The sequence below is a fragment of the Sphaeramia orbicularis genome, chromosome 5 (assembly GCF_902148855.1).
Source record: "Sphaeramia orbicularis chromosome 5, fSphaOr1.1, whole genome shotgun sequence".
Classification (NCBI taxonomy): domain Eukaryota; kingdom Metazoa; phylum Chordata; class Actinopteri; order Kurtiformes; family Apogonidae; genus Sphaeramia; species Sphaeramia orbicularis.
This window is the reverse complement of record NC_043961.1, coordinates 47289198-47316697: the sequence shown is the minus strand read 5'-3', so window position 1 is coordinate 47316697 and position 27500 is coordinate 47289198. Positions and strand designations below refer to the sequence as shown.

Genomic DNA, 27500 nt, shown 5'->3' with positions numbered 1-27500 from the left:
TTAATTATAATAACTGGTGTGACTTAGCGGCATTAGCAGATGTTAATATCATGGTCAATCAGCTTCCCTGCTGATTACAGGGTGGGGAAGCAAAATTTACAATATTTTGAGGCAGGGATTGAAAGACAGTGTATGACCGATTAGTTTATTGAAAGTCATGAGAATTTATTTGCCACAAGAAGATTTACATAATAGAAAATGTTTTTATTCTATGTGTCCTCCTCCTTTCTCAATAACTGCCTTCACACGCTTCCTGAAACTTGCGCAAGTGTTCCTCAAATATTCGGGTGACAACTTCTCCCATTCTTCTTTAATAGTATCTTCCAGACTTTCTGGTAATAGTTTTGCTCATAGTCATTCTCTTCTTTACATTATAAACAGTCTTTATGGACACTCCAACTATTTTTGAAATCTCCTTTGGTGTGACGAGTGCATTCAGCAAATCACACACTCTTTGACGTTTGCTTTCTTGATTACTCATATGGGCAAAAGTTTCTGAAAAGGTATGGATAATAGTGTTAGGTATGATTATGACATCAGTATATGTTTGGTTTCAAAACAACTGACGTAGTGCCTGCTGAGAAAAAACAACTAAATGTTCATTGTAAATTTTGCTTCCCCACCCTGTAGGTAGGTGTGCTTTGTGACATTTCAGGACTTTGGCATCATTGTTATCAATCATATTGTAAATGACACCATATAAGGCGGCCATACACTGTGCAATTATTTCGATTGTTGCACGCAGCTCCATCTCAAACTGTGCGAATCAATACCAAGGAATCTGGAAGTGCATAGACGACTGTGTATTGGTGTGAGTCACGAAATGGTAGTGCTAAACAAAAACCACCGAGCTGCTTTGGCAATATGTGCCACTATCTGCGGGGAATCAAAAAAGAAGAAAAGACGACGACGTGTTTGGTGCAGGAATTGGTTGGCCAGACGTGGACAGTATAGGCTGTCAATCCTACAGCGGGAACTAGAGGTAAGCTGCAACAGCTAAATTGCACTAGGCCAATAGCCAGCTACTCTAAGCTTGTACGCTACTGTACGCTTCTGTGTTCGCGCAATGCAGTGTGAGAATTTGAGGCACATCAGCTCGTGGCACTGCTTTGACAGTGCGATACCCTCACGAGGAGTGAGCAGATTTCACACAGCTCCGTTTTCCTTGTGAACACACGATTGCTGGTCGTGAGGTGGTCGTGAGGTGTTAATCGCTTCTCCTTACCCCATGTACACTGCACAAAGTACGACACACGATTAGAGATACATCTGGCCCGATCCCAGAAAGAGTCGCACGAGTGAGAAATTGTCTCTAAAGGCGGCCATACACTGTGCAATTATTTCGATCGTTGCACGCAGCTCCATCTCAAACTGTGCGAATCAGTCGTACAGTCAGGCTCACGATTCCTGTTCTCACACTGCATGGACCGACGCTCGTATGCGACCTGACTGCTCACACTGTAGGACCATACACCACAGGACGCACGACACGTTTGAGTGTTGTATCCGGAAATACAACGTTAAAATACCAAGGAATCCAAAAGTGCATATAGACGATTGTGCATTGGCGTGAGTCACGAAATGGTAGTGCTAAACAAAAACCAACGAGCTTCTTTGGTAATATGTGCTATTATCTGTGAGGAATCAAAAAAGAAGAAAAGACAACGATGTGTTTGGTGCAGGCATTGGTTGTCCAGACGTGGACAGTATGGGCTGTCATCCAGGAACTAGAGGTAAGCTGCAACAGCCAAACTGCACTAGGACAACAGCCAGCTACTGTTAGCTTGTACGCTACTGTACGCGTCTGTGTTCGCGCATGCACAGTGTGAGAATTTGAGGCACATCGGTTCGTGGCACTGCTTTGACAGTACGATACACTCACTAGGAGCGAGCAGGATTTCAAACAGCTCTGTTTTCCTTGCGAACACACGATTGCTGGTCGTGAGGTGGTCGTGAGGTGCTAATCGCTTCTCTTTACCCCATGTACACTGCACGAAGCACGACACACAATTAGAGGCACATCGGGCCCGATCCCAGAAAGAGTCGCACGAGTGAGAAATCGTCTCTAAACTCGCACAGTGTAAGGCCGCCTTAAAATCGCTCAGTGTATGGCCGCCTTTACAAAGTACCTGAAATTATCTGGCTACATTTAATCTTAGACAGTTAGTCGATATGGTTTATTAGGGTTTGGTAATAGTTACACTACCAGTCAAAAGTTTGCACTCACCTTCTCATTTAAATGACACCAGATGGCCAACAAGTGCTCAGCGTCACTGGGAACTCTTTCAAGACTGTTGGAAAACATTTCAGGCGACTACCTCATTGAGCTCATCAAGAGAATGCCAAGAATGTGCAAAGCAGTAAAAGCAAAGGGTGGTTATTTTGAAGAATCTAAAATATAAAATGTTTTGAGTTGTCACACTTTTTTAAAAACTACATAATTCCATATGTGTTTATTCATAGCTTTGATGCCTTCAGTGGGAATCAACAAGGTAAATAATCATGAAAATAAAGAAAAAACAGATGTGTCCAAACTTTTGCTTGGTAGTGTATGTTTTAATAAACCTGATCACCTTGTGTCCCCGGTACACTGACACACCTCTCTCCAATGTCACATTTCTGCTTACAAAGTGACCTACATAAATTAAATGAGGAATAAGTCTGCACCAGTCTAGTACAACTACAACCTACTGTTCAAGAGGGAAACATATTGAATCCAACAACACCTTTACAAATGTCCAGAGACCTCAGTAGTAAAGACCCTTAAAACTTAGACGATCGATGACCTCAAATGGAAAACTAACACTAAACACACTATTGTAAAAGCTCCAAAAGACTTAACTGTTCAGAAATCATCTCATCATATAGCTTCTATTACAGACACGGTGCAGCAGTGCAGTCGAAGATAAAAAAAAACAAAAAAACATGACAATGCATCGTCTTTGTGCTCAGTTGAGTCTCTATATACTCACTGAACTATGAAGTGAGCAAAGATCATATCTGAACTCTTACTTTCTGTTCAGCAGCTTTTTCAGCTCCTTCCCTCGGGGAGATGTTACAGGTCACTGTTCACCAAAAATTAAACGCTTCACCAACGCCTTCTTTCGCAAAGCCATTAGGACTCTGAACTCTCCTATCTCAACTTCCTCCTCTTAGTGGTTAGGGGTATTGGACTTTTTTGATTGTTTTTTATCTTGAGGAAAATGCTGTGTATCCTTTTCTGTTCAATATAGGTTTAGTTTAGTTTAGTTCATTTTAGTTCTTATTAGACACCTCCTCCTGGGGTGAAAGAGAAAACATAGACTAACAACAGGAACAAACAAATCACCACAGTAATACAGTATATCAACAAATTAGTAATGTCCAAATGCAGATAGTTTCTTTACAAAACTTTGTAAGATTTGTGATGCATATAAATGTCATTAGAATTATATAAATGATTCACTTCTCATTGTGTTGCAAAAACACATGCCTATCTATCTATTTATCTACATAAGTGTGAGTTATAGGTTCAGCGGGTAGTACTTACTGATATCTAACAGTGGAATTGCACATTGTAACCGACTAAATACCCATCACCTGTAACAGCAGCTAAGGCCCTCATTAAGGTATTTGCACACCAAGTCTATACTATTATCATGTCTGAATTTCTATGTTTTGTGTTTCTGTGTATTCATTTATTGCATTCATCAGAGTTGTTTGATAGAAACGTTCAGTATTCAGATGGACGGTAGAAGAGGAGGACGAAGCCTAGTGTGAGGACAGAACACAGACAGAGAAGAGGAGTGATGATGTGAAATAGATGGAGGACATTTCAGTTCATTTAGGGGTTGTGGTGTTAGATGAGGGACAGGATAGAAAGTGAAGACAGTCTGGACAGTTAACTCTTATTAAATATCATATTAGACATAGACACATGTTTCTTCCTTAAGGAGTCTTTGTTTTAACTCAAAGGAGGAAATTAAAGAAATAAGAGGACTACAAAACCATCCTTTCTACTTGACAAAATAGGAAATGTTTGTGTGTGCTATAATATTCCCAAGTGTTAAGCAATGATGTAACTACTGTTAGTGTTGAAACATTCATACAAAAAAAAAAAAACTTTTGTCCACACTTAAAGCAGGTGACAGTTACACACAGTGATGCTGAATATCACATGCTATAAAATGGGGAAAGAGAACTATTATAGCAGAAACATTGTACTTTCCATTCACCTGACCCGCCTGTAGAAATCAACTCATTAGGCTACAAACTATAAGGCAATGAGACCACAATGATTCTCATTTTCCATGTGACTAAACACTAAAGAAAACATTAATAACATTATATTCAGTTTCAGAAAATTAGGTCTTAGTAATTCCTGCAAAATCCTACACCCTAGATCTTTAAATTAGTCTTCTTCATAATCAGTATCTTCATCATAGCTTTCCTTGGAACATGACTGAAACTCGTGGGCGTGTCCATGACTAAATAATGATGAAACCTGTCAGGACTGACAACACTTTGACCTCGTCACACTGTTATTCAGAATTTAAGAGGAAACTGGAAGAGGAAGTAGGGGCTGATTTGTCACTTTACAGAGGAAAGAACAACACCAGGACTGATTCATTGACTAAAAATATTAACTGTGGAATATGGGTGGATTTTTAAGGAAGTTCTATTGTATTTGTTCAGTATTTTTATGTTCAAACCCACTGATCAGCCATAATATTTGGACCACTGACAAGAGAAGTGGTAATAATATTGATTATTTCATTACAATAATACCTGTCACTGGATTTGATCCATTAAGCAGAAAGTGAACATTATGTCGTCAAAGCTGATGTGTTGGAAGCAGAAAAATGATCTTCACAAATAAATCCGATCCATGAAGACCCCACCTCTATTTCCAGACTTGAGGGATCTGCTGCTCAAGTCTTGGTCCAGATACCACAGCACACCTTCAGAGGTGTGGTGGAGTCTAGGCCTCAGGTCAGATCTGTTTTTATGAAAAAAGGTGGACCTACACAATCTTAGACAGGTGGTTATAATGTTACACTCCCATAGATGCTCAACTGGTTGAGACCCAGTTGTTCTTTAGATACTTTGGGTAGGTACAAACCATTTTACATTGGGAATAAACAAGATGTGGAGATGATCTGACCCAGTGGTTTGAAGTTGACAATTTGTCCCTTGTCAGAGTTGCTTGGATCCCTACTCTTGCCTATTTTGCTGTTTCCAACACATCACCTTTGAAGGCTAAATGTTCACTTGCTGCCTAATATATCCCACCCACTGACAGGTCCCACTGGAATGAGATTAAAAAAAAAAAAAAAAAAGAAAAGAAAAAAAGGACCAATGGCCGAGCAGGTTGCCAGCATGTTCTATGAAGAATCATTAACAGTTCCCAGAGTCAGAACCAGACATGGAGAAGCTGCGTTCAGCTTCTATGCTCCACATCTGGAACAAACTTCCAGAAAACCTCAGATCAGCTGAAACACTCAGTTTATTTAAATCCAAGTTAAAGACCCACCTGTTCTCAGCTGCGTTTGAATAGTTTTATTTCATCAGTTCAGATTTGCACTATTCCTTTTAAGATAAAAGTTTTTATCTGTTTATCTGTTTTATCTATTTATCTGGGGTTTTTTTGTTTGTTTTTCCTCATGCCAATACTTTTTATTGCTTCTGCTGTAATGCTTTTAATGTTTTATGTAAAGCACTTTGAATTGTCTTGTACATGAAATGTGCTATATAAATAAACCTGCCTTGCCTTGTCTTGTGAGGTTGTCAGATTCTATGTTACAGTCCAATGGTCTTGATGCAGGAGAACAATCTCGCATTAGAAATTGGTGGTAAAAGTTTTAGAGCAAGTAGACTCCTCTTCCTCATGTAGTAGATATGGCCTTATACAATTTAAAATTGTTCATCATGTCCACTTAACTAAGGCCAAACTGACAAAGATTTACCCCAACACCGACCCTACATGTGAGCGGTGCAAACAAGCGTCAGCAACTTTAATGCATAGGTTTTGGACATGTTCCATCCTTAGCACATTCTGGCTTGCAATATTTAACTCCTTGAAGGAGGTTTTTAATATGGTCATTGGTCCACATCCTTTGATAGCCTTATGTGTTGACTTACCAGTAACCTGTGGCTGAGCAGCAGTTACTCTTCTATTGACGAAGGTTTCTGTTTCAGACTGAGAATGGCCATTAAATATGTACAATGTTGTGGCCTTGACTACCATACTCGCCTGTCGCCAAATACTGTTAAATTGGAGGACCTCTAAACCACCATCCCATGTCAGGTGGATCAGGGAAAATATGTTTCACCTGAAGATGGAGAAGATCAAATTCACTCTGAGAGGAAATAAGGACAATTTTAACAAGATTTGGATGCCTTTTCTGACTTATTTCAACAACATTACTGATGTGATAAACTGGGACTAGTACAATATATTTGTATATTTCTACAAATTTAGATGAAGACTGGCAGCTTAAACCAATGCTGTGTTTATTTCCCTTTTTTTCCTTTTAAAAATGTATTTATTTAAACATTTTATTTTTATTTATTTATTTACCTATTTACTATTTGTATTTTGTGTTCTCTTTTCCTGTAGAGGATCTTGGATTATGGGCGGGGGTGAGGCAAGGGGGGAATGATGGGATCTACTGTGTACATTTACTGAATCTGTGATTTGTATGTGCTCAAAAAAAAAACTCAATAAACAGATTTTTCAAAAAAGAATTTGGTGGTACTTTCACTGGAGGATAACTCAGCAAATGAAAGCCCATATTTGACTTCCTATTAGTGCTATACTGTAGTATTGTGTATTATATTGTAGTGTAACTATATTAATATCTCTAACCATTTCTGTGTTATAAGCCATTAAAATATGGCCCATTATAAATAAAGGCAAAGTTTTAATATTAAAAAAATTCATTAAAAATTCAAAAGTCTCAAAACTGTGAACAAACTTTGCAGACATTGTCCCAAGGAAGCTATAAAACTTGAAATGTATCCCACAAGTAGTTTCATTGGAAAAGATATTCGGAGACATTGCTAACAAAGATGACGACAAAGACAATGGTGATAACAGACACAGCACCTTCACAATAGTTCATGGCCTATCGACCTGTGAACTAATAAAAACTAAAACTACTTTGCCTGTCAGTGGTTAGAATGTTATGGCTGATTCGAATATGTCTGACATTTAATTTGGGTTTTAGCTTTTTATACAATGACTCAAACTTGTTTTGCATGTAATGTATGCACGTATTGTCAATGTAGATCTTATTGACTCATCTCAAAAATAAAGTGAGTCACTTGGTCCTCAATACATGAATCACAATAGAAAGCACAGAGCTATTTTAGCGTGGAAGGGAAAGTTCACTCGCATATATGTGCATTTGACTAACAAATCACTGAAATGTTCATTAATAATAGGTGACATCACTCCGAAATACATGAAAATTACCTTGTGTATGAGTCTTTACTGTGGGTTATTAATTTGTCTTTGAAGGTGGGGAACTTCCTTCCCTCATGTCTGAGAGAAGGTGAAGTCCCATTTACAGCTCTCATACAGGCCTCTAAAAAATGTCACAAATCATTAGTTTCATCTGCCCCAAATAAAGCTTTACTTGTAACTTGTGAAAGGATATCTCACAAATACAGAATAAAAGAGGTGAACTTTAGTAGCCATTTTAAATCAGCATACATGTTGATATTGTCGCTCTGTGGAGAAAAGGTCAGAGGCCCCATGGCTACAGTGACTGTAGGCAGTTTTCTGTGGCTTCCTGCCAAACTCATCTTTATCTTACCTCCTCCCACTCTTTCACTCTGTCTTCTTCTTTCCCTGTGCTCACACATTTCCTCATGTGACGTGTTCGACACAAAATGCAAAGGTCACAAACTTTTTTTTTTGTTTGTTTTTACATCCAAAAGCAGATCTCTGTGTTTCTCACGTGCTAGACAAACAACAAAGACAGTCACCATTGTTTAAGGAACTGAGGAAATACTTTTTCATATCAATCCAAATGTAAACTTGAATTTGGGATCTTGTGTGTTCTCACCACTTCCACTTTTATTTTTGCATATGTATGCAAAATCACAACAGGAGAACAAACAGATATGTAACGTAGAAGGTGCCTCTGACTGCAGCCAAATAAAGCACGGGGAAACATACCAAGGGAAATAGAAGTTAATGCTGTATATACTATACAATAGTTACATTCTATTAAGTCTTTTCTCTCTTCCTGTTAGACAGCCTTATCAACTACAAAACAGAAACGAGCCAGTGAGACAGTTGTTCTTACTACCTACCCTTATCTGATATATATATATATAGCGGATGTCTGCATTGTGAAAAAATGCATTTAATCTGCACAAATAACTGACTCTGGTGGAACAGTCCTGTCACTGGGCCTCTATCTTCTTCATTCATTCTCTTCCCTTCTATTAAATGTGCTATTATAAAACCTTCGAGATACAACTACATACTGAAATTGGCAAATTTTGACAAAGACCAAGGTTTCATATTATGTCTTCTTCTGTGAGGATTTAATAATTTAAAAAGCGTGACTCACTTCTCCACGTAGAAATGTTCCACTATACAATTTCTCCCCTACATTAATTTCTAAAGACACACTCTATACATTTTGTGTATGCACTCTATTCAGAATAATAATGGATAGTACCAGACCTATGTCCAGAGCTGAAACGACACATGTGGAGGTTTGCCTGTGCAAAGGCAACAAGAATTTACTTCTGTGGTAGGCTGATCTGCATCTCCTGAAAAGAGGGCTGCAAGCTATATTTCTGCAGTTTAGGTCTACTTTTAGCCTACAGACTAGACTGGCCCACTTCTGATCCTCCTACTTCATATGATCTGCTCAGTTTTTATTCCACAGTGAAACAGTACAAATCACATGGGATCTGGTCTCCTCAGATCTATTTTGGGCCACTTCCATATGTGGTCCTAAATCAGATGTGGATCTGTTCTTTCAATGTGGTCTCAGTCTGAATTGTCAGATCATAGTTTATACAACTTTACCTTTGTCTATATTATGATTCATCGCAGCTCTGTGTTGAAAGAAGCCATCCATACACCTACCGAATATTCAGATGATCTCTGGTTTAGCAATAAAAAGCAACATATACATGAATGAGGCACTAATGTGAATCTGATGCAACAGAATAAGAGACAGGGACCATTCAATATGACACATTTTTTCTTAAAGTAATGATTGGAACATACACCTTTACATATTTCAGTGTGCACAAAAATAAATAAATAAATAAACTGAACATCAAAAGAAACTTATCACCACTTCTTTGTTGTATGTAATAATTTTTTTTTTTTTTAATACTCTCCTGATCTCAATCCCACTGAACATTTGTGGGATATTGTTGGTTGATCCATGTATGCTAGGCATCCAGCACCTGGCAACCACCAGATGCTCATACAGGCCCTTCAGGAAGAGTGGGACAACATCCCCCAAGATAGGATCAGGAGGTTAATCCAGAGTATGCACAGAAGGTGCACAGCCTGTGTTAGGGCTCAGGGAGGACATACCCAGTACTGAGGACATTGGTCTGGACCATTTGGTCAATCTTCGACTTGTTGTAATGTTGCTTGTTGCTAAATGTGAACTTTGTTGAACTACCCTTCGTCATATTTTACATTATCCTCTGGATACTCATCCACTGTGTTCTTGTTTTTTGTTGTATTTTGTTTGTTAATTAAATGTTTTTTAAGAACAAGAAAGAATTTGTTTTCACATTTAATAAAATGGTGTGAAATGGCATCACATACAATAGGTGATAAGTTTCTTTTGATATTCAGTTTAAAATAAAATAAATCATGGGGGTCATGTTACATCCACAGTCAGTTCACACTAGAATCTGATATTAACCACTTTTTTTTTTTTTTTTTTTTAAATGTGGATAGAAAAAAAATCTGAGCCCTATATCTGAAAGGAGAACCTGTGTAAATAAAGCCTACGTCATTTATGTTTATATTGAACAATCTGCCTCCTTACAAGGACCAGGCATGAGGTAAAATATGTACTGAACTACTTAGACCTCAGAGTTGAACTGGTTTAACAGACTAGGACTGATCAGACATCCAGCTCTTTACACAGCTAAGTAAGTACTAACAGAAGTCAACTGGCCTTATTTACACGGTTACACCTTTAAATACCCCCCCCTCCCTCCTGTATGTACTTTACAATCTGCGGTTGCGCGTCCGCTCTCATTGGCTGTGGCTGATAATCGGTCAATAACACTGGGACAGGAGAGGAGAGGCAGCAGGGTCTGGGCAGCATGTTTACACCCCCTCACCCAGAGAACCACTGCGACTGAAACACCACCGGCTGCTTATTTAGTCCGACTTTTGCCGAAGCTTGTTTTCGGAACTGTCGACGACGATGTTTTTGTGTCGTTCTTCGAGGTTGTGTGCAGCGGCTGTGGATCAGGCTCTCAGATCGCCGGGCTGGTTTTCAGTTCACACAAACAGACTCACAGACGTCACTGTGACATTACACAAGGGCCACGCGTTCCAGACACACCGGGCTGCGCGCGTGTCCACCGGGGGTGTGCACGAGTGGAAACGACAACAGGAACCGGAGCCGCACCGACTCCAAAACTCGGACTGTGCTTTTATAGTCACGAACTGGCAGCATTTGGACCGGATCGCTACAATAGCTGCAGGTTTGTCCAAAAGTGCGCAAAGTAAAGGCGCTAATTCAGACATTTCCACGCGGCCGCTGATCTGTGCTCCACGGCTCCACGGCAGCAGCAGGAGACAGCCGCCGGGTGATGTTTGGTTCACGGGTACCTGTGGGCTTTTCACCAGGACCATGCAAACCAGAGCTTCATCCACGGCGGCTGCTGCGGCCAAACGGCGCGACGTGGACGAGCAGCAGCAGCAGCCCACGGACTGCAACAAAGAGGTAAATGAACCCACTGAGTTCAAGTGTTTGTCTGACCTCAGAGTGGGTCACAGGCCCCGTGTGTGTGTGTGTGTTCAACTGGTGGCGGATGCTCCTGGTCTGGGTCTTTTGTCTGTTTACGACTCAACACATAATAGTGAAACTCTGCTGAAGCCTCCAGTCCGGGCCTCTCCACTTCCAGGACGGTTATACAACTGTGCGTGACGCGCCCATGCACACATGTATGTATGTGGGCTGTTTGCATGAGAACACAGTTCACACAAGTCCACGTCCAACTGAGCTGCTGCACTTGAATGTGAAGGTGTCCTGTCCAGAGCTGACAGTGCACATGCTGACTCACAGCCCCTGATCTGCTCTGGTAGACCCACTGTGGCTCAGACCCACTGTGGCTCAGACCCAGGCTGTAAAAGTGGATCAGTCATTTTTACTGTCTGTGGAAGAGCCACAGTGACTGTTCTCCTTTTGTGTTCACTTAATCATGTATTTTCACTGTACAGCAGGGGTGTCAAACTGAGTTCAGGGGCCACGTTCAGCTACATTTGATCTGAAGTGCGCCAAACCAGTAAAATAATAACATGATAATATATAAATAATGTCAACTCCAAACTTTTCTGTTTTAGAGCGAAAAAAAATACATTTATATTATGAAAAGGTTTACATCTACAAACTATCCTTTAAAAAGGTGTGAATAACATGAACAAACTGAAAAATAAGTGTAATTTTAACAATATTATGCCTCAGTTTATCATTTACACATGTACATTATAACAGATCACAGTGGCTCTACAAATACACAAAACATTTAATAACAGGCAGAATATTGTTAAAATTGAAAAAAAAAAAAAAACCTCTTAAGACATTTCAGGTTGTTCATATTTGTTCAGGTTATTCACATTTTTTGCAAAATTATACTTTGTTTTAGTGTAAATACATGAAAATATTTATATTTACAAAGAGAAAAATCTGAATCCAGGCTTCTCCACTTCCAGGACGGTTATACAACTGTGCGTGACACACTCTGGCACATATGTATGTGGGCTGTTTACATTAGAACAGTATTCACACAAGTCCACGTCCAACTGAGCTGCTGCACTTGAATGTGAATCGGTGTCCTGTCCAGAGCTGACAGTGCACATGCTGACTCACAGCCCCTGATCTGCTCTGATGGACCCACTGTGGCTCAGACCCAGGCTGTAAAAGTGGATCAGTCATTTTTACTGTCTGTGGAAGAGCCACAGTGACTGTTCTCCTTTTGTGTTCACTTAATCACATGTACTTTCACTGTACAGGGTGACAGGTTGTTAGTAGAGAGTGAGGAAAGGAAGACGTGCATAAAAACATGGTTCACCCATGATGCCAAAGTTGCTCAACAGCCAAACACATGTTTTAGCAGTCTGCTGTTATCTCTGGAATTCCACACACAGCTTTCTTAGTTAAGTATTATGTTTTGCAATAGTCATAACTCAATAACAAGTTTTACTTCCAGGAAAAAAACTGTTTTGAATAGTGCTGGGCAACAATTGACATTCTTAATTGCAATTAATCACGTGGATTTTTGTGATTAATCATGATTAATTGCATAGTTATATGCGGGGGGGGGGGGGGGGGGGGGGGGGGGGGGGGGGGGGGGGGGGGGGTTGCTGGCATCAACAGCGTGTATTGCCTTTAAGTGATATTTCAGACTCGAAGTACTCCGGTGATAAAAAAAAAAAAAAAAAAAAAAAAAAATCCACATTGCAGTGCTTCCTTTGGCCTCATCAACCCCACCATCTGAAGACATTTAAAATGAAAATGTCCATGTAAAAAAACGGTACTTTTCTCCATGATTATGTCCACACCAGTTTATTTCCGGTTTTGAGTGATTGACAAGAGTCTTAAGCCCACCCCAAATGCTGTCATTGGTTGAAGCGCACGATGACACTGATTGGCAAACCAACCCTGATCAACATCCCCCTCTTCCTGTGACCCATGGGTTACCTACGTGTATTCACAGAGCGAGAGCAACAGACTTTCAAAATAATATGTGATGTTCAGTTGTTAAAAGCAAGCAAAGGGGGCCCTCTAGTGGTCGGAATAAATTACACTAACGTATGTTTTGTCCTTACGGTGTTACCGTAGCCAGTTTGGACATAAGAAGGAACTAACAGGCATGTTTTTTTCACTGTTTGTTTGGCCCGAAAAACGTTTGCCTGCGAGTATTTTATGTTCAGTTGTTGTAGAATGAATAGTATAAAAAATATCTCTGATGTGAACCTTGCTGGATAAAAAGATGTAAATGTTAAATTAATGTGTAAATGCTAATCATTAGTGTGTCTATGGATTTTCCCATTCAAGTTAGCATCAAGCTAGCGGTCTTTTTCCCATTCACTTAAATGTATAATGCCATGTAAATGTACTAAGGCAATGAACAGAACTGAGACGTATTTTGTATGTATATTGCAGTTTTACAGTGAGTCTCAAGTAAAAGATCTGGAGAGAAGTTTTCGGCGTCCGGCTTTTCTTGGGAAACCTGTTGTCTGTCTGCTGAGCTAATGCTACACGCACACAAGCAGGGGCAGAAGAATATGAGTTAGAATAAAACGGCATTAACGTGAGATAGAAAAAAATTGTCGGCATTATTTAATGAATGTGTTAATGTGGTAATAATGCATTAACTTGGCCAGCCCTAGTTTTGAACTATCTCAATAAAACATTTGTACCAATAATCCAAGATCATCTTATTTTATGGTTCCATTATTTACTGAAAACTAATCTTGCAATGCATAATATCATGATTTGACTGATTATCAAGGAAAATGCTGATTACTGATCATTTTAAAGTGTGTATTTAACACTAAAACAAGAAGTTGAATGTTTCACATAGTACATAACTTTTCTGTTTCACTGAATCCAAAATGCTAATATACACCTTTAGACGTTAAATCTACTATAATTGTGATTAAACTGATTGTGCAGCTCTTGTGTATTTAATCATATTAATCAAACTACATTACAGAAACATCAAAAGAATGTTTAAGAATATAATTAGCTATATAGTAGTGTCATGGTGGATCTTAACTTTACTTTTTGTGATGTGGGTGATACAGATCTACTAATTTGAAGTTAAATAAAATTCCATTTCAGTTTGGTAGACCTATTTAGCTATAATTTGGGCAGAAACTGCACTAAGGAGCTTTATTAGTGACAGGATGAGACACTTCAAATGTGTGAAGGAGAGGTATTGCAGGTCTTTCCTTCCTGCAGCGGTCAGGCTCCACAACAGAAAATGCTCCAAATAACTCTGTGCAATAAACCGTGAAATAAACCATATCCCTGTTCAACCTGTAGCATGATCAACATACACACAACTGTAAATAGTAGGCCTGTAACGGTACACGCACTGAACCGAACCGTTCCGGTACACACCTATTCGGTTCGGTACACAGCTGTACCGAAACGGCACAGTATGTCGAGGAAAAGAAAAAGAAACGAAAGACGTTCGATGCGGAACTTTAAATCCGCGCAAGTTCCACACGGACATATGGAAGGACGCACACATTGACCCGAAACACGAAATAGCAGCTGATATAAGGTAAAAAAAAAACCAACAACAACAAATATGATGTGAACCTGGAAGGAAGAAACTGGAGACCCTCCACCGTTATTACAATCCCGTTTGGGATCAGTTCAGGTCCTGATGAAAGACAACAACGGGGAAACAGACGTTAATAAGACGGACGTTGTTTGGCTCCTATGAACTACAGTAGTTCTAAAACACTTACACTAGCTCTCTCTCACTCACTCACTCACTCACTCTCACACACACACACACACACACACACACACACACACACACACACGCTGTATAACAGAGGAATAGAACCCGGTGTTGGACGTTGAAAGAATACAAAGTTTCACTTTCGTTTCATGCCAGCGTTAGTTACGGACCCCCCACCCCCACCCCCCGACCAAAAAAAAAAAAAGCAAAAAAACCCCAAAACATCCCCCCGACAAATCGCACCCTGCACACGCGCGCTCACGTACACAAAGTGTCCTAAACAGTTTGTTCTCTGTCCTAAAATAAATAACTTGGTTGATTTTTTTGTTGTCAAAGTTGCTCTTCAGTTTGTTTAATGAGAATACCAGTTTGTCCTCTTGTTAATGTTGCACTTCATGTGGAATTTTTTTGGTATTTTAATGCAGAATGTGAACTGACAGAACTGTGATTATATTTTTGTGGTTGTTCAAAACTACCTTTCAAGGAAAAGTGCAATACTAATGTTTAAAATACATTTAGTAATATTAATAATTCATTTTATTTTCTATTTGATTTGTAGCAGCAGAATTATATTCCTGTTTATCTATATTCTATTGTGTCAAAAAATTGGGGGAAAATTTTTCAAAAATTCATAAATGTATTAAAGACATTTTGAGGGGTTTTCTTTCTTCTTGTACCGAACCGAAAAAAACTGAACCGTGGCTTTCAAAACCGAAAACGTACCGAAAATTTTGTGTACCATTACAGGCCTAGTAAACAGTATATATAGCTTTTTCGATTTGTCTTTATTTTTTGATTTTGCACTTCTGCTCTTGTGTGATTTTCTTGTGTGCTTTTTGTGCTTTGTTGCTGTAACCTGGAATTTCTCCTCATGGAACAATTAAAGACTTATCTTATCTTATCTTATCTTATCTTATCTTATCTTATCTTATCTTATCTTATCTTATCTTATCAGCAGCAGACCCTTTCAAAAATAGACTAATGTTATTTTAGTTTAATCCTGTAGCTAACCTTTACCTATTTTGTATGTTTAAATATAGTCTTAAACTAAGACTGAAAGGTAAAATTCAAGTCTTACAATGTGGCTCCCTGAGAGTCCTGCTGGTTGACCTCCTCTCCCTGACTCAGCAGTTCCTGAATATCTCCCAGCATCCTCCTCTCTGTTGAAGCTCGTATCTCCTGGGTGATACCTGTCAGTCAGATACACAACAAGCAGAAAGGTCAGTCAAAGACCATGACAGATTCATATTGGAGTTCAGACTTCTTTGGTCCAGTTGATGCTCAGGTGATGCCGTCTGTCACAGTCACTTAGTTCTTCCTCTAATCCTCTTCATTCTGCCTCCAGGACAGATTCAGTACTGTGACCGCTACGCAGCACAGTTCAGATGTAATGATGCATACTGAACTGTAGGGCTGCAAAAATGTGTGTGTGTGTGTGTGTTTTAAACAAACACAGGCAGAAAACTAAGATGTTAAATAGAAATTTATTTTTGATCTTAAATATAAAGTATATATCACATCTTTCTTGTTTTAAACTGAACTGTCCAAACCTGGCCCCTCTTCACCAGAGAGCGGTGGTCTGATGAACAGTCCATAGACAGAAGTTATAAACCAGAGTAGTTAGACAAAAAGTCATGAAATAGAAAAATAAGACATTATTTCCTGAGTCAGTCACAATAGTTATGTTAATTCTAAAAACACAAGTAAACACATCCACGCTTTCATAAAATTATATGACAATACAAAAGGCATTTAAAGCACAAACTTCCTCATTTCTGCTGTGTGCATCACTGACAAGTCTGTTAGAGGCTGAAGTATGTGTATTCTTTGCCCAGAGTGTTGTCTCTCAGGTAAAGCAGACAGGCCAGTGTCACGTAACCAGACTTCCTAGCTGTCCAAAGATCAATGCTCAGGAACACTGAAAAGAGCAAAACAAGAGGGAAATAGAACAAACAAGCAGAGAGCAGGGTCTCTGCAGGTAAATACACCATCACATACCAACAGTTAGAAGTGATGACTGAAAAGTATGATTATTAGTACTTTGCCTTTTAAATATTCTGCTATGTTACGTCTTAGCAAAACATGTGATGATTCATAATCCTTACAAATTCACTTCTCGGCCTTTTGGCTAAGATCAAGTGTAGTATCTGTTCTTCTCAGTTTAATATCTGATGTGTCCCCTACCCAGGGACCATATATTAAATAGAGTTTTGGAACAGGGAGAATAGAGGCTTGCCCCGTCCACCCCACGTATCGACCTGGTATTGCAGTACTTCCAGGAATGGTGCAACCCTTCCTCATATTTCCACAACACATGCACCTGTATAGATCCTATTTGTTGTACATATCTCTCATCTGTAGTATAGAGTTAGCTTTTGCATATTCTTTCTGTTTATTTTGCTCATTTCTGGAGTTCTAGCATTACTTTAATAAAATGTGTATTAATACTTTATTCCGAAGCCCTTGCACAGTTCACTTTTCTTACCAATGTGATATTTGTATTTTATTTTATTTTCTTATACAGTCCTTTTTGCACCAAGTGTTTTGCTGCTAAATTGAACTGAGCAGTGAAACAGATTTTCATTGTTCCTGTGACAGTGACAACAAAGATCTATTCTATTCTATTCTATTCTATTCTATTCTATTCTATTCTATTCTAAATGTATGTCACATTCAACAAAAAAGCCTAACATCATGGTTTTTAGATCTCTGCTGACATTTTTGTTTATGTAGATTCACTAGATTTAGGTGGATTTTCTTTTGCAAAAAAAAAAAAGCCAGTGATGAGAAAATAAACCACGTAAATGTCTGTCGCTGTCCTGTTCGACCACTCTTCTTTTGAAAGTACAGACACAGATTCACAATTTGCATCCCTCTGTCCCTGTTAGTGTCTTTGTTTGTGTGTCAGTGTGACTTCAATGTGCGCATGTGTTTTCCCACCAGTGAAAAGCTGTTATCGGACACAGCAGGCCCACTGTTCCCTCCTCAACACCCACCCTGGTACAACTCCCTTTGGCCACTCACTCACATGACCCTCCCATACTGTTGCCTGCTTTTACTTTTAGCTCAGCCTGACCCGCCTCTCAAAAGCAAAGGCATGCTCTCTCGCCCACTCAGGCCCCTCTATTGTCCATTGTTGGCAGGCCAGTGAATACGTCACCAGGCCGTGGCTTCATCCAGGAGGACGAAGCCAAAATTTAGCAAGACAAATTACAGCTGGAAAAAAGATCTGCTTGCGTTTCTTCTGTTGCCTCTTTCTTCTTCTTTATTGTATCTGGCCTCTTGATTAATTGTCTGTCCTGTACCCACAAAGGACAACAGTCTGAAGCAGAAGTTTCACAATGAAAGATATATGTAAACCAATCTGGACAGAAAGACATGTCTGCTGTTCTTGGTCTGAAAGCTGAAAAAAGCATACTATACCACATGAATACTCCCTGGAATCTTTAGCTATACAACATGTTCTGAGAATAACCGTGCACTAATAATATAAAAATGTACATAAAGCTTCAAAACATCAAACTATTTTAGCCTTACATCTAGGAAGTATCAGTCATACTGAAGTAAAAAAAAAAAAAATAGGACCAATGGCCCTGTAGCTTACCGGCCAAATTAAAAGCTTGGGGAAATGTATCCAGATGCCATTTATTATCACCCAGTTTTGTGTATTTATTATATTACAGAAATAGCCCATGTTTTGGTCATATTCCAATCAGATCAGTGAAAAATTCAAATTCCAACTTGATATCATTGATACTTACTGATTTATTGTATCAATCCACTTCCTATCTCTTATAATGGGAGAATTTTTCAAAGTCGCACCAAATCCAGAATCAGATCGGGATTGAAATAATTTCAATACCTTGTGTTGACATCATCATACAGAAGCTGTATACCAAGTTTGAAGTCAATCAGAACTGGAGTTTTGGAGAAGAAGACAATTAAAATTTTTTCCCCATAAGAGCCCGTGTTAAATTTTCCGCAAGTTCCCAGATCCAGAAGAAGATCCTGATCAGCATGTGGCCATTATGTTTTGGTCATCTCCCCATCAGGGCTGGACTGTAGAAATTTACACTTGATATCATTTATATTTACTGAGTTATTGCATCGATCCACTTCCTATCTCTTATAATGGGGAAATTTTTCAAAGTCGCACCAAATCCAGAATCAGATCCAAATCCAAATAATTTCACTAACTTTTGTTGACATCACCATAAAGAAGCTGTATAGCAAGTTTGAAGTCAATCGGAATTGTAGTTTCAGAGAAAAAGACGATTGAAAGTTTTGTAACGGACGCCTCATGACAACAATAGCTTACGGCCTGTTGGCTGGTAAGCTAAAAATAGATGAGTTTTATGCGTAAAGTAAATCTTGTATTGTTCTTTTTAAAGATAAGGTCACTTTTTAATATGATTTTATATGTGATTCTCAGTTTTCTCTTCTGGATTGAATTCTCTTATCTGGTTTCATATTAGTATTTCACTGTTCCCATTACCCTACATTTTGCCCCTATTACTGTTCAAGTTAACCTCAACTTCATAGGCTTCTATAATAATAATAATAATAATAATAATAATAATAATAATAATAAATTGCCTGTTAAAGAGGTCACTATAGGCTTAATGTTTATCCATTTGTCCTTGCTCTGTGAGCACCATAGCTGGTCAATATTAAGTCTAAAAATAGCAATCATCCACCATATCTTTCCAGTTTTTTCCTCGAAGGATTGCGTTTCTCATTCTCAGAAAAAGAGGTAGAGAGTATGTTTGTCTTCTAATACATAATGAACTCCTTTTAAGATGATGTTAAGCTGCTGTTTTAATTGAAGCTTAACAGTTAAACAGAAGAATTTCTGAAAATATAACGACTTTTTATCCATATTAGTCATAACTAAATCCTGTGTTCTTTAAGCTGAAATAGCCCTGTGAAAGGTCTTCGACATGATCACATTAAAATGATCTGGACAGATCTTTTAACAGGAAGTTCTGTAGCAGTGATAGTATTTGCTCATTCACGGATGCAGTGACTTGCAGTGAATAAACACAAACTGAAGTGTGCATATTGCCTATACATGTACATTTTATTTCTGCTTTGAAATACACAACATAAACCTTAACCACTGAATAAAGAGATGAAATACGCTTTTACTGAACAAACTGCACATGAATGCCCAACTAGTCTTGAAATATATTATCTGTAGAACCACTTGCATAATTTAATATAAATCATCCTAATCATGTCTCTGGCGTTTTAATGCGTTGTCATACTGAAAGCAAAACTTGGCAACATAAATAACATGGCATCTCTTTCACTGTTTCAGGTAGTCTCACAGTGACATGAAAATAGCATTCATTACAACTGATAATCTGATTCCATACTGAATAATACACAGTGTTGTGACACTAATTAAATGTATAGGTTCAAGGAGGTACAGTATATTAGCAATATGGAGCATCTATAACCAAACTGATTGAAACCTCCATATCTTAGATCACACATACATTTCAACTCTCAACCTTATAGCTTTCATAATAATCCTTTAAAGGGTTTTCTACATTGTACCACCAGCTGAAAGGGTTCTGGTGTATTCAATATGAGCACTGTTGTAAATGGAGGCCTGAAGTCTTTGGTCAGAATGAAGACTGTTTGTTTTATATCATGTAGGTTTCTTAGTTACCGTTGTTGCTGATAAAGCAGTTCACTAGGTGTGAACTGGCAGCATACAGTGCCATGACATACAACATGTTCCACCCTTCAGATTGTGTCTGCTGTTTGTTGTCGTCTGAAGGTCACACACACACAGTAAGCAGTGTATCTGTGCACTCATGAGAGGCTCATTGTGTGCGTCTAACAGACAGTGACTGACTTCATTTGTAGCTTGAGCAATGAACTTATGTTTGTGTTTAAGTGTGACCAACAGCTGCGTAATATCAGTGAATTTCTTTGACAAATGCAGTAGTCCCTATTTAATCAGCAGACTTGGTTGGACTGTGAATAGTAGAAGCTCATAAAAGGTCCATGCTCTGTTTGACCCACTTTTTAATAGACACACACTGACTACCCTGTTTTTACGTTATGATGATCCATGCATTTTTATGTCTGACTAAATGTAAAAAGCAACTTTACTACAAGTAGCAGAGATACTAGTTTAAAGGTTCAGTCTATGCAATTTAGGGGCATTTATTGGAGAAGTTTCAGATTGCAATGAACTGAATACCCATTTAACCTCACCTATTGGCCACAAAAAGTGTGTCAGCGTCCATTATTAGAGCCATTTGGTTTGTCCATCACTGGCTTTGTAGTTAAGAACATTAAGGACATTTTCACAACCGAAGGAACCAAGATCCAAGATTTAAAAAAAAAAATTATATACATTTGGTCCACCATTCAATTTGTTTTCACACAGAATTTTGGTTGTGGACTAATATATCCTGGAATCATCTCCATGTACTGCGTTTCCCTATATTTGACATTGTGGTGCTTAGACAGTTTTGTGTCATGTTGTTACGTCACCTCATTTAACTTTTAACTTTTTCTGTTAGTTTTTCTTCTTCCTCCTGTGATTGGTCACAGTAGTTCGAACTCTCCAAAGTGTTTGCACACTGTACATGAACCAAAGACCGAAAACTGTCTGTTTGGTTTACACCATTGAACAGGGGAGGTTTCACAGCTGCAAATTTGGTTCAAACAAACTGGAAAGTCCAAACGTCCAGACTAAACAAGGTTGCCAAAGCATCACAAGTCTGGTCCACACTCAATTTTGACTTACTACAGACTTCCTTCCAAATTTTAACTCAATTTAATGTAATGAAAACACAATTCTTATTCAAAATTCTGTTGTGAGTGTAATCACACAAAAATATTCCATTCAGTTTCTGTAGTTTGAGACTCCTAAATCCTCCTAAAATCATACACAATGGACTTTCACAAAAAAAATTCTTCATGGTGGGGTGGTAATATTTTGGAATAAAATAGGTTTTGAGTAGCTTTTTTTTTTACTGATCTGGTTGTGCAGTAGCATCCACCCAGGCTACATTTGTCCAAGCGTTTGTGCAGCTCACACACCTTTCTGCTGTGACCTAAAATAAAATAAGGGATGAGTATGTGACACCACCAACCTGATCATGTAAACAGATGAGTCTGTCTCAGTAACTGCCTGAATGTAAAGGAGGACTAAACTGAAATGAAAAAGATTCATCACCTGGATCTCTCAGCACTGTCTGTTTTTATTTTTTTTTATTTTTATTTTTTTTATATTTACCTCATTATTGTGAACCACTTTGAAATCCACTTGGCACTAAAACATAGAACCCAGAACTCTGCATCTGAAAGTGATTGCTTTCTAAACTACAATCTATTATTAATGGCCCAAATGGTTTGAGATTCTAATAGCATTTGCACATTTAGACTTGAAGATTTTTAGCGCAGATACAAAATACACCTTTTAAGCTAATAAGTTGTTTTTGATCTTTTATTGGAAATCTGTATTCACAGAAGAGGATCTGGGCTCAAAGTCAAAATGAGACCATTAAACAGTATTGCAATTTTAAGTATTTACCATTGAATATTTATTCCGTGATTTTCACATTTGAATCACGACAGTTGCAGGCCTCTACATTCAGTTCAATATGCTGAGTGGAAGTGATTCCTACATTTTTAATCACTTCCTTTATGCCACTCACATTTTCTGGTTCTGTAGCAGCATAGCCTATCTACAGACACACACTCTACCTCGGATTCCGGGAACACTATTGAATAAATCCCCAATTCATCCGCCTCCTTCATTTTGTCTTGCTTATACTCTCCCTTTTTTTCTCCTTTCTTTTTTGTGTCCAGGATGAGCAGAATTTAAAGGACGCCTCTGCTACCTCCTCATCTACTGCTAAAGCCCCTGGGGAGCCAGAGCCAGAGGGAGGCAAGCCTAGCAAGACCCAGCAGCTAAAGAAAGTCTTCAAAGAGTATGGAGCAGTGGGAGTTTCCTTTCACATTGGGATCTCCCTCATGTCCCTGGGAATGTTCTACCTCCTTATATCCAGGTAACAAGACATCAGAGGAGAGCTTGTGCAACAGGTCACATGTCACATAAGCCTATTTGGATAACACGACTAGACAGAATATTTTTAATACGATTGAAAAGGTGGTAATGGAAGTGTATTGCTGCCAGGCCATAAAAGAAAAAAAGAACAGTTATCACTTTAGAACATGATTTCCATGTTGTAACAAAAAAAGAACTTGTTGCAACATGAAACATACAAAAATCGCTAATATATTTCTAATAGTGTTTCATGTGTTACAATTCATTCTTTTTTATAATAAAGATTAAAAATACATGAACATACCTTTTTGTAACACAGTTTCACATTATAATGTGACACTAATCCATTTTTCTTTTCCTGGTTTGGCAGTAACATTGTTTGGTCTGAAAATCTACACATATTTGCCAATCATGGGTGTTTCAGAGAGGTAGAGAGGTTAAATACAAAATTAACAACTTCTACTGACACGACTTGACTGTTTAGCTTACAGCTCAATCACACAGAAGATAGGAAAAGTGGTTTAAATTTTCCATAACAGTACGAAGGATTCTTAAATGATAATATTCTAGATAGTCCAGAGCAGGAAAAATGATCCCCTTCCTTAAAAAAACTTAACAGTGCTAGAAATAAACTTTACCTTAATTAGCCACTGGATAACTACTGGAAATCAGGCCTCAAGTAATGAATCAATATTCTAGCAATGAACATCAGACTAGCAGTAAAAAAAAAAACTAGATGGGACCATTTTTGTAATATCACTTTTATTCAAGTAATGATGGAAAAGATGAATAATAGCTATTGGAATCTGTCCTATCTGCTCCAGTTAATCAGTCAAAATGATTAATTGGTCTGCCTCTAATATTTAGTGTTTGCTGCCGAAGGAAGGAGTGTATTTTCAAAGTACGTGTTTTTTTTCTTGCAGCTTTAAGTTGTAGTTAAATTGGATTAGTATATTAAACCTAGATAATGTAATACTGTAGGAGGAAGAAAAATGGCCCTATTAACCAGGAACCATAACACTCCATAATAATCACATACATCCCACAGCTGAATGCAACATATTCTGGGATCTTTCCCAAGCTTGTTCAAACAATTTTGCACTGAAGTAAAAGCCAGGTGATAGCAACATGTCCAGTCTATTTTACAATAGCCCCAAAAAGTATCACATATCTGACATCGATGTTATCTACCAGTGTGAGGGAACCTGAGTGCAAATTTTATTTAAAAGATGCACACAGGAAATGACCAACCCATGGGCTGCTTTTACACTGAGGAATGCAACGTCTTCCACATATTGGCAGGAAATGGGAGCTGTTCTATGAGAGAAAGCAAAGTACAGGCTCTTGAAAATTTCCACTCTCTCAACCCACATTATATCAGCCCTGCTGTTGATGAAATTGGACTGCTTGCTATATCAAACACCCTAAAATCAAACTGAGAACATCCATAAAAGTTTGTTTTCTCATTTTGCAAGAGTTTTAAAAAAAAGTTTTAAATTTACAAGAAGATTTTGAGAATCTTTGACTCTAGATTTCATTGCATTTTGGTTTTTTTTCTCTTTGTGGTGACAGACCATAAAAAGCTAAAAACAGCACAGCATGTAATTAGTTTTGGAAATATTATCAGTCCAGACAATTCTCAGGCCCTTGTTTCTGTGGCAACATGCCAGAAGCTTGAATACCATTGAGACTTGGCAGATATTATCTGACAGCTTGGAGATTTTCTCAGAGCCGATAATAACCCTTGAACTGAAAACTGACTCTGTAGCTTTAAACCATTGAGCATTATCACTGTGCCGTCACAGAGCCCAGGCATGTGGCCTGCTAATGCAGCACTGTATGCTGGGTAAACAGTTGTCAGGGTGCAGATGGATTCTTATATTTAGCTGACTAGGTTTGCTCGGTGCAGTAGAGCTGTTAATGTGAGACAGAGTTGCTTTATTGATTGAAGCAGCTCAGAGCCTCATGCTGACACATTCTTTACATATTTCTTTCCCTAAAGAGAACTCCAGACATCATGTGACTCATTTTTGTTCATCTTAGTAGTAAAGCCAAAGTCCAAAATCATTCAAATCAAATCAAATTTATTTCTATATAGCGTCACATCATAACAAAAGTTGTCTCATGACACTTTATATTTAGAGCTGGTCTAAACCAGACTCTTAAGCAAATTTACAGAAACCCAACAGAATCCTCCAGGTGCAAACACTCATCAGTAGGCCAGTAACGGTACACAAAATTTTTGGTTCGGTCTTGAAAGCCACGGGTTGTATTTTTTTGGTTCGGTACGGGGAGAAAGAAAACCCCTCAAAGTGTCCTTAATGCATTTATGAAATTGTGAACATTTCCCCCCCGATTTTTGGAGACAATAGAATGTAGAAAAACAGGAATAATATAATTCTGCTGCTATAAATCAAATAGAAAATAAAATAAATAAAATATTACTAAATGTATTTTAAACATTAGTATTGCACTTTTCCCTGAAAGCTAGTTTTGAACAAACAACAAAAATCAAATCACAGTTCTGTCAGTTCATATTCTGTATAAATTCAACAACATTAACAAGAGGGCAAACTCGTATTCTGTTTTAACAAACTGAAGAGCAACATTGGCAACAAAATTAACCAAATTATTTATTTTAGGACAACTAACAAACTGTTTAGACCACTTTGCGTATTTGTGTGTGTGTGCGCAGGGTGCAATCTGTCAAAAACACAGGGGGGGGGGGTGATTTTTAAAATTTTTTTTTGTCAGAGCTGGGGGGGGTGCAGTTATATACGTGGGGGTTTGGTCCATAACTAATGCTGGCGCGAAACGAAAATTAAACTACATACTTTAAACGTCCAACTCCTGGGTTCTATTCCTCTACTATATTATATTGTGTTGTTATATTTACATTGTGTGTTTGTGTGTGTGTGTGTGTGTGAGAGAGAGAGAGAGAGAAGCTAATGTAAATGTTTGAGAACTACCATAGTTCATAGGGGCCAAACAACGTTCGTCTTTTTAACATCTCTTTCCCCGTTGTTGTCTTTCACCGGGACCTGATGTGATCCCAAACAGGACTGTAATGATGGCGGAGGGTCTTCAATCTCTCACTGATTAATCCAAATGTGCCTAATTAATCAGTAGTTGCAACAAGAAGCTGCAGACACACCTGGATTAATCAGTGTGTTCAATAATGAATGACGGGAAATAAAGGACCGACCTGAAGTTCAGGAAGTAGTGGGGCAGTGCATAGAGCCCATTAACTGCCAAAAAAAAACAAACCTGTAGAGTTTTTTTTTTTTTTTGGGGGGGGGGGTGTTTCCAGGAGACCTTTTCAGTGACCTATGCAACTATGGCTTCACCTTTAATATGGATGTAACTCGTACCTGCTTCACACAGACAACAAAACATGTTTGACTTGTTTGATTTCATGCACTTAGTTTGCAGGGCTTCTCATGCTCACAGAAAAAATATGATGTAACGTCCATGATTAAACATGGCTCCCTCTGGTGGAAATAAGTGAAAATTAAACATCTGACCTCTTCCTCTGTCTCATCTGTCTAATAGTGGGATCGATATGGCGGCCGTGCTGTGCAAAGTGGGCTTCAGCGAGGCAGTGGTGAAGTCTAAAATGGCAGCGGGAACCAGTACGTTTGTTCTGGCCTATGCCATCCACAAGCTCTTTGCTCCAGTTCGCATCAGCATCACGCTGATGTCCGTGCCTCTCATTGTCCGCTACTTCAGGAAGACAGGCCTCTTTAAGCCTCCCTCACCTGCACCCTGATGGTCCTCCACCGCCTGATGGAGAAACACACACCCTGACTGTTAAGGATCCAAATACCTGTATATATCCATACTCATCTGTCATAAGCTACAAAGACCTCGTCTTTCTTACTTACAGTGAATCCAGGTTTCCAGTCCTGTTCTTTAGTTCCAGTGGTAACAACATCAAGTGTTAAATTGTGTTACTGTGAGATTAAAACCATCAACACCACTTTGTTTGGAGTAGTGTTATATATGTGCATTCTCCAAACCAGGAATGAAAGCAGAAAAAGCTCAAATATTTATTTACAATCAGACACACGATCAGGGGTTTCAACTTTTAGTCCTAAGCTCTTTCAGTCGGCAGGTTTGTCTCTTAATGCTGTGAACGTTCCCCCTTGGGTAGAAATGGAAAAAAGCTGATTTCTCCTCCACTGTTAGCTGACTAGGCCATGTTCTGGTGTTCATGTGAATCAGCAGAATTATTCAGTATCTTTCTGTCTTCTACCTCTCGCCTCCTCTACCTTTTCCTTAGACTTACTCCCCATTTTTGTGCTGCTGTTTTGCCTTCCTACAGTTTTTTTTGTCTGAAATCCTCAGTTTCCCTTTTTTCCTTCCTCTCCCATCTTCTAATTGCCACTGCCTTAGCAGTAACTGCTAATATGTTCATCTCAAATTGAAGTTGACTGATCATTGTAAGCTTTGAAAAAGTCAAGTTTTTGACAGATTGAATGAAACTATATTTAATTATTAAAAACTGAGCTTCTCTTTTATAGTTGATGTGTCTTTTTTTAAATTAAATACTGCATATTGTATATGTTAATAAGATTATTTGTAACCTTCTTTAACTTTTAACCTCTTAACATCTACCAGGTCAACAGTGACCTGTTTTAGGGTTAAGGTTACTCTTGAGCCTAATAATTACTCTATCATCCATGAGTAGAGTGGATGTGGAAAAGGTTAATCCTGTTTTTTAGCATGAAAACAGGTTAAAAATGTCAAGGCTACCCTGCACATACTGCTCTTTCCA

At 38.5% G+C, this 27500-nt stretch overlaps 1 protein-coding gene and 1 non-coding gene across 2 annotated transcripts; both read left to right on the top strand.

The window, feature by feature from the left end:
• The first annotated feature begins 10255 nt into the window (after window positions 1-10255).
• On the top strand, window positions 10256-27243 carry fam210b (family with sequence similarity 210 member B). Its single transcript, XM_030134813.1, has 3 exons — window positions 10256-10931; window positions 22525-22724; window positions 26276-27243. The coding sequence occupies exons 1-3, from the start codon at window positions 10407-10409 to the stop codon at window positions 26490-26492; spliced, it is 942 nt and encodes a 313-aa protein (XP_029990673.1). The 5' UTR covers window positions 10256-10406; the 3' UTR covers window positions 26493-27243.
• Window positions 16797-16983, top strand: LOC115420258 (U2 spliceosomal RNA). Its single transcript, XR_003935527.1, has one exon. It is a non-coding gene; the product is annotated as a U2 spliceosomal RNA (small nuclear RNA).
• Window positions 27244-27500: the final 257 nt, after the last annotated feature.

What these genes read in the sequence shown, in the direction of transcription:
- fam210b (XM_030134813.1), top strand. Translation starts at nt 10,407, where the DNA reads ATGTTTTTGTGTCGTTCTTCGAGGTTGTGTGCAGCGGCTGTGGATCAG. An exon ending in CCACGGACTGCAACAAAGAG is followed by an intron (nt 10,932 to 22,524) that starts GTAAATGAACCC and finishes TTTTGTGTCCAG; the next exon opens with GATGAGCAGAATTTAAAGGA. An exon ending in TTCTACCTCCTTATATCCAG is followed by an intron (nt 22,725 to 26,275) that starts GTAACAAGACAT and finishes TCTGTCTAATAG; the next exon opens with TGGGATCGATATGGCGGCCG.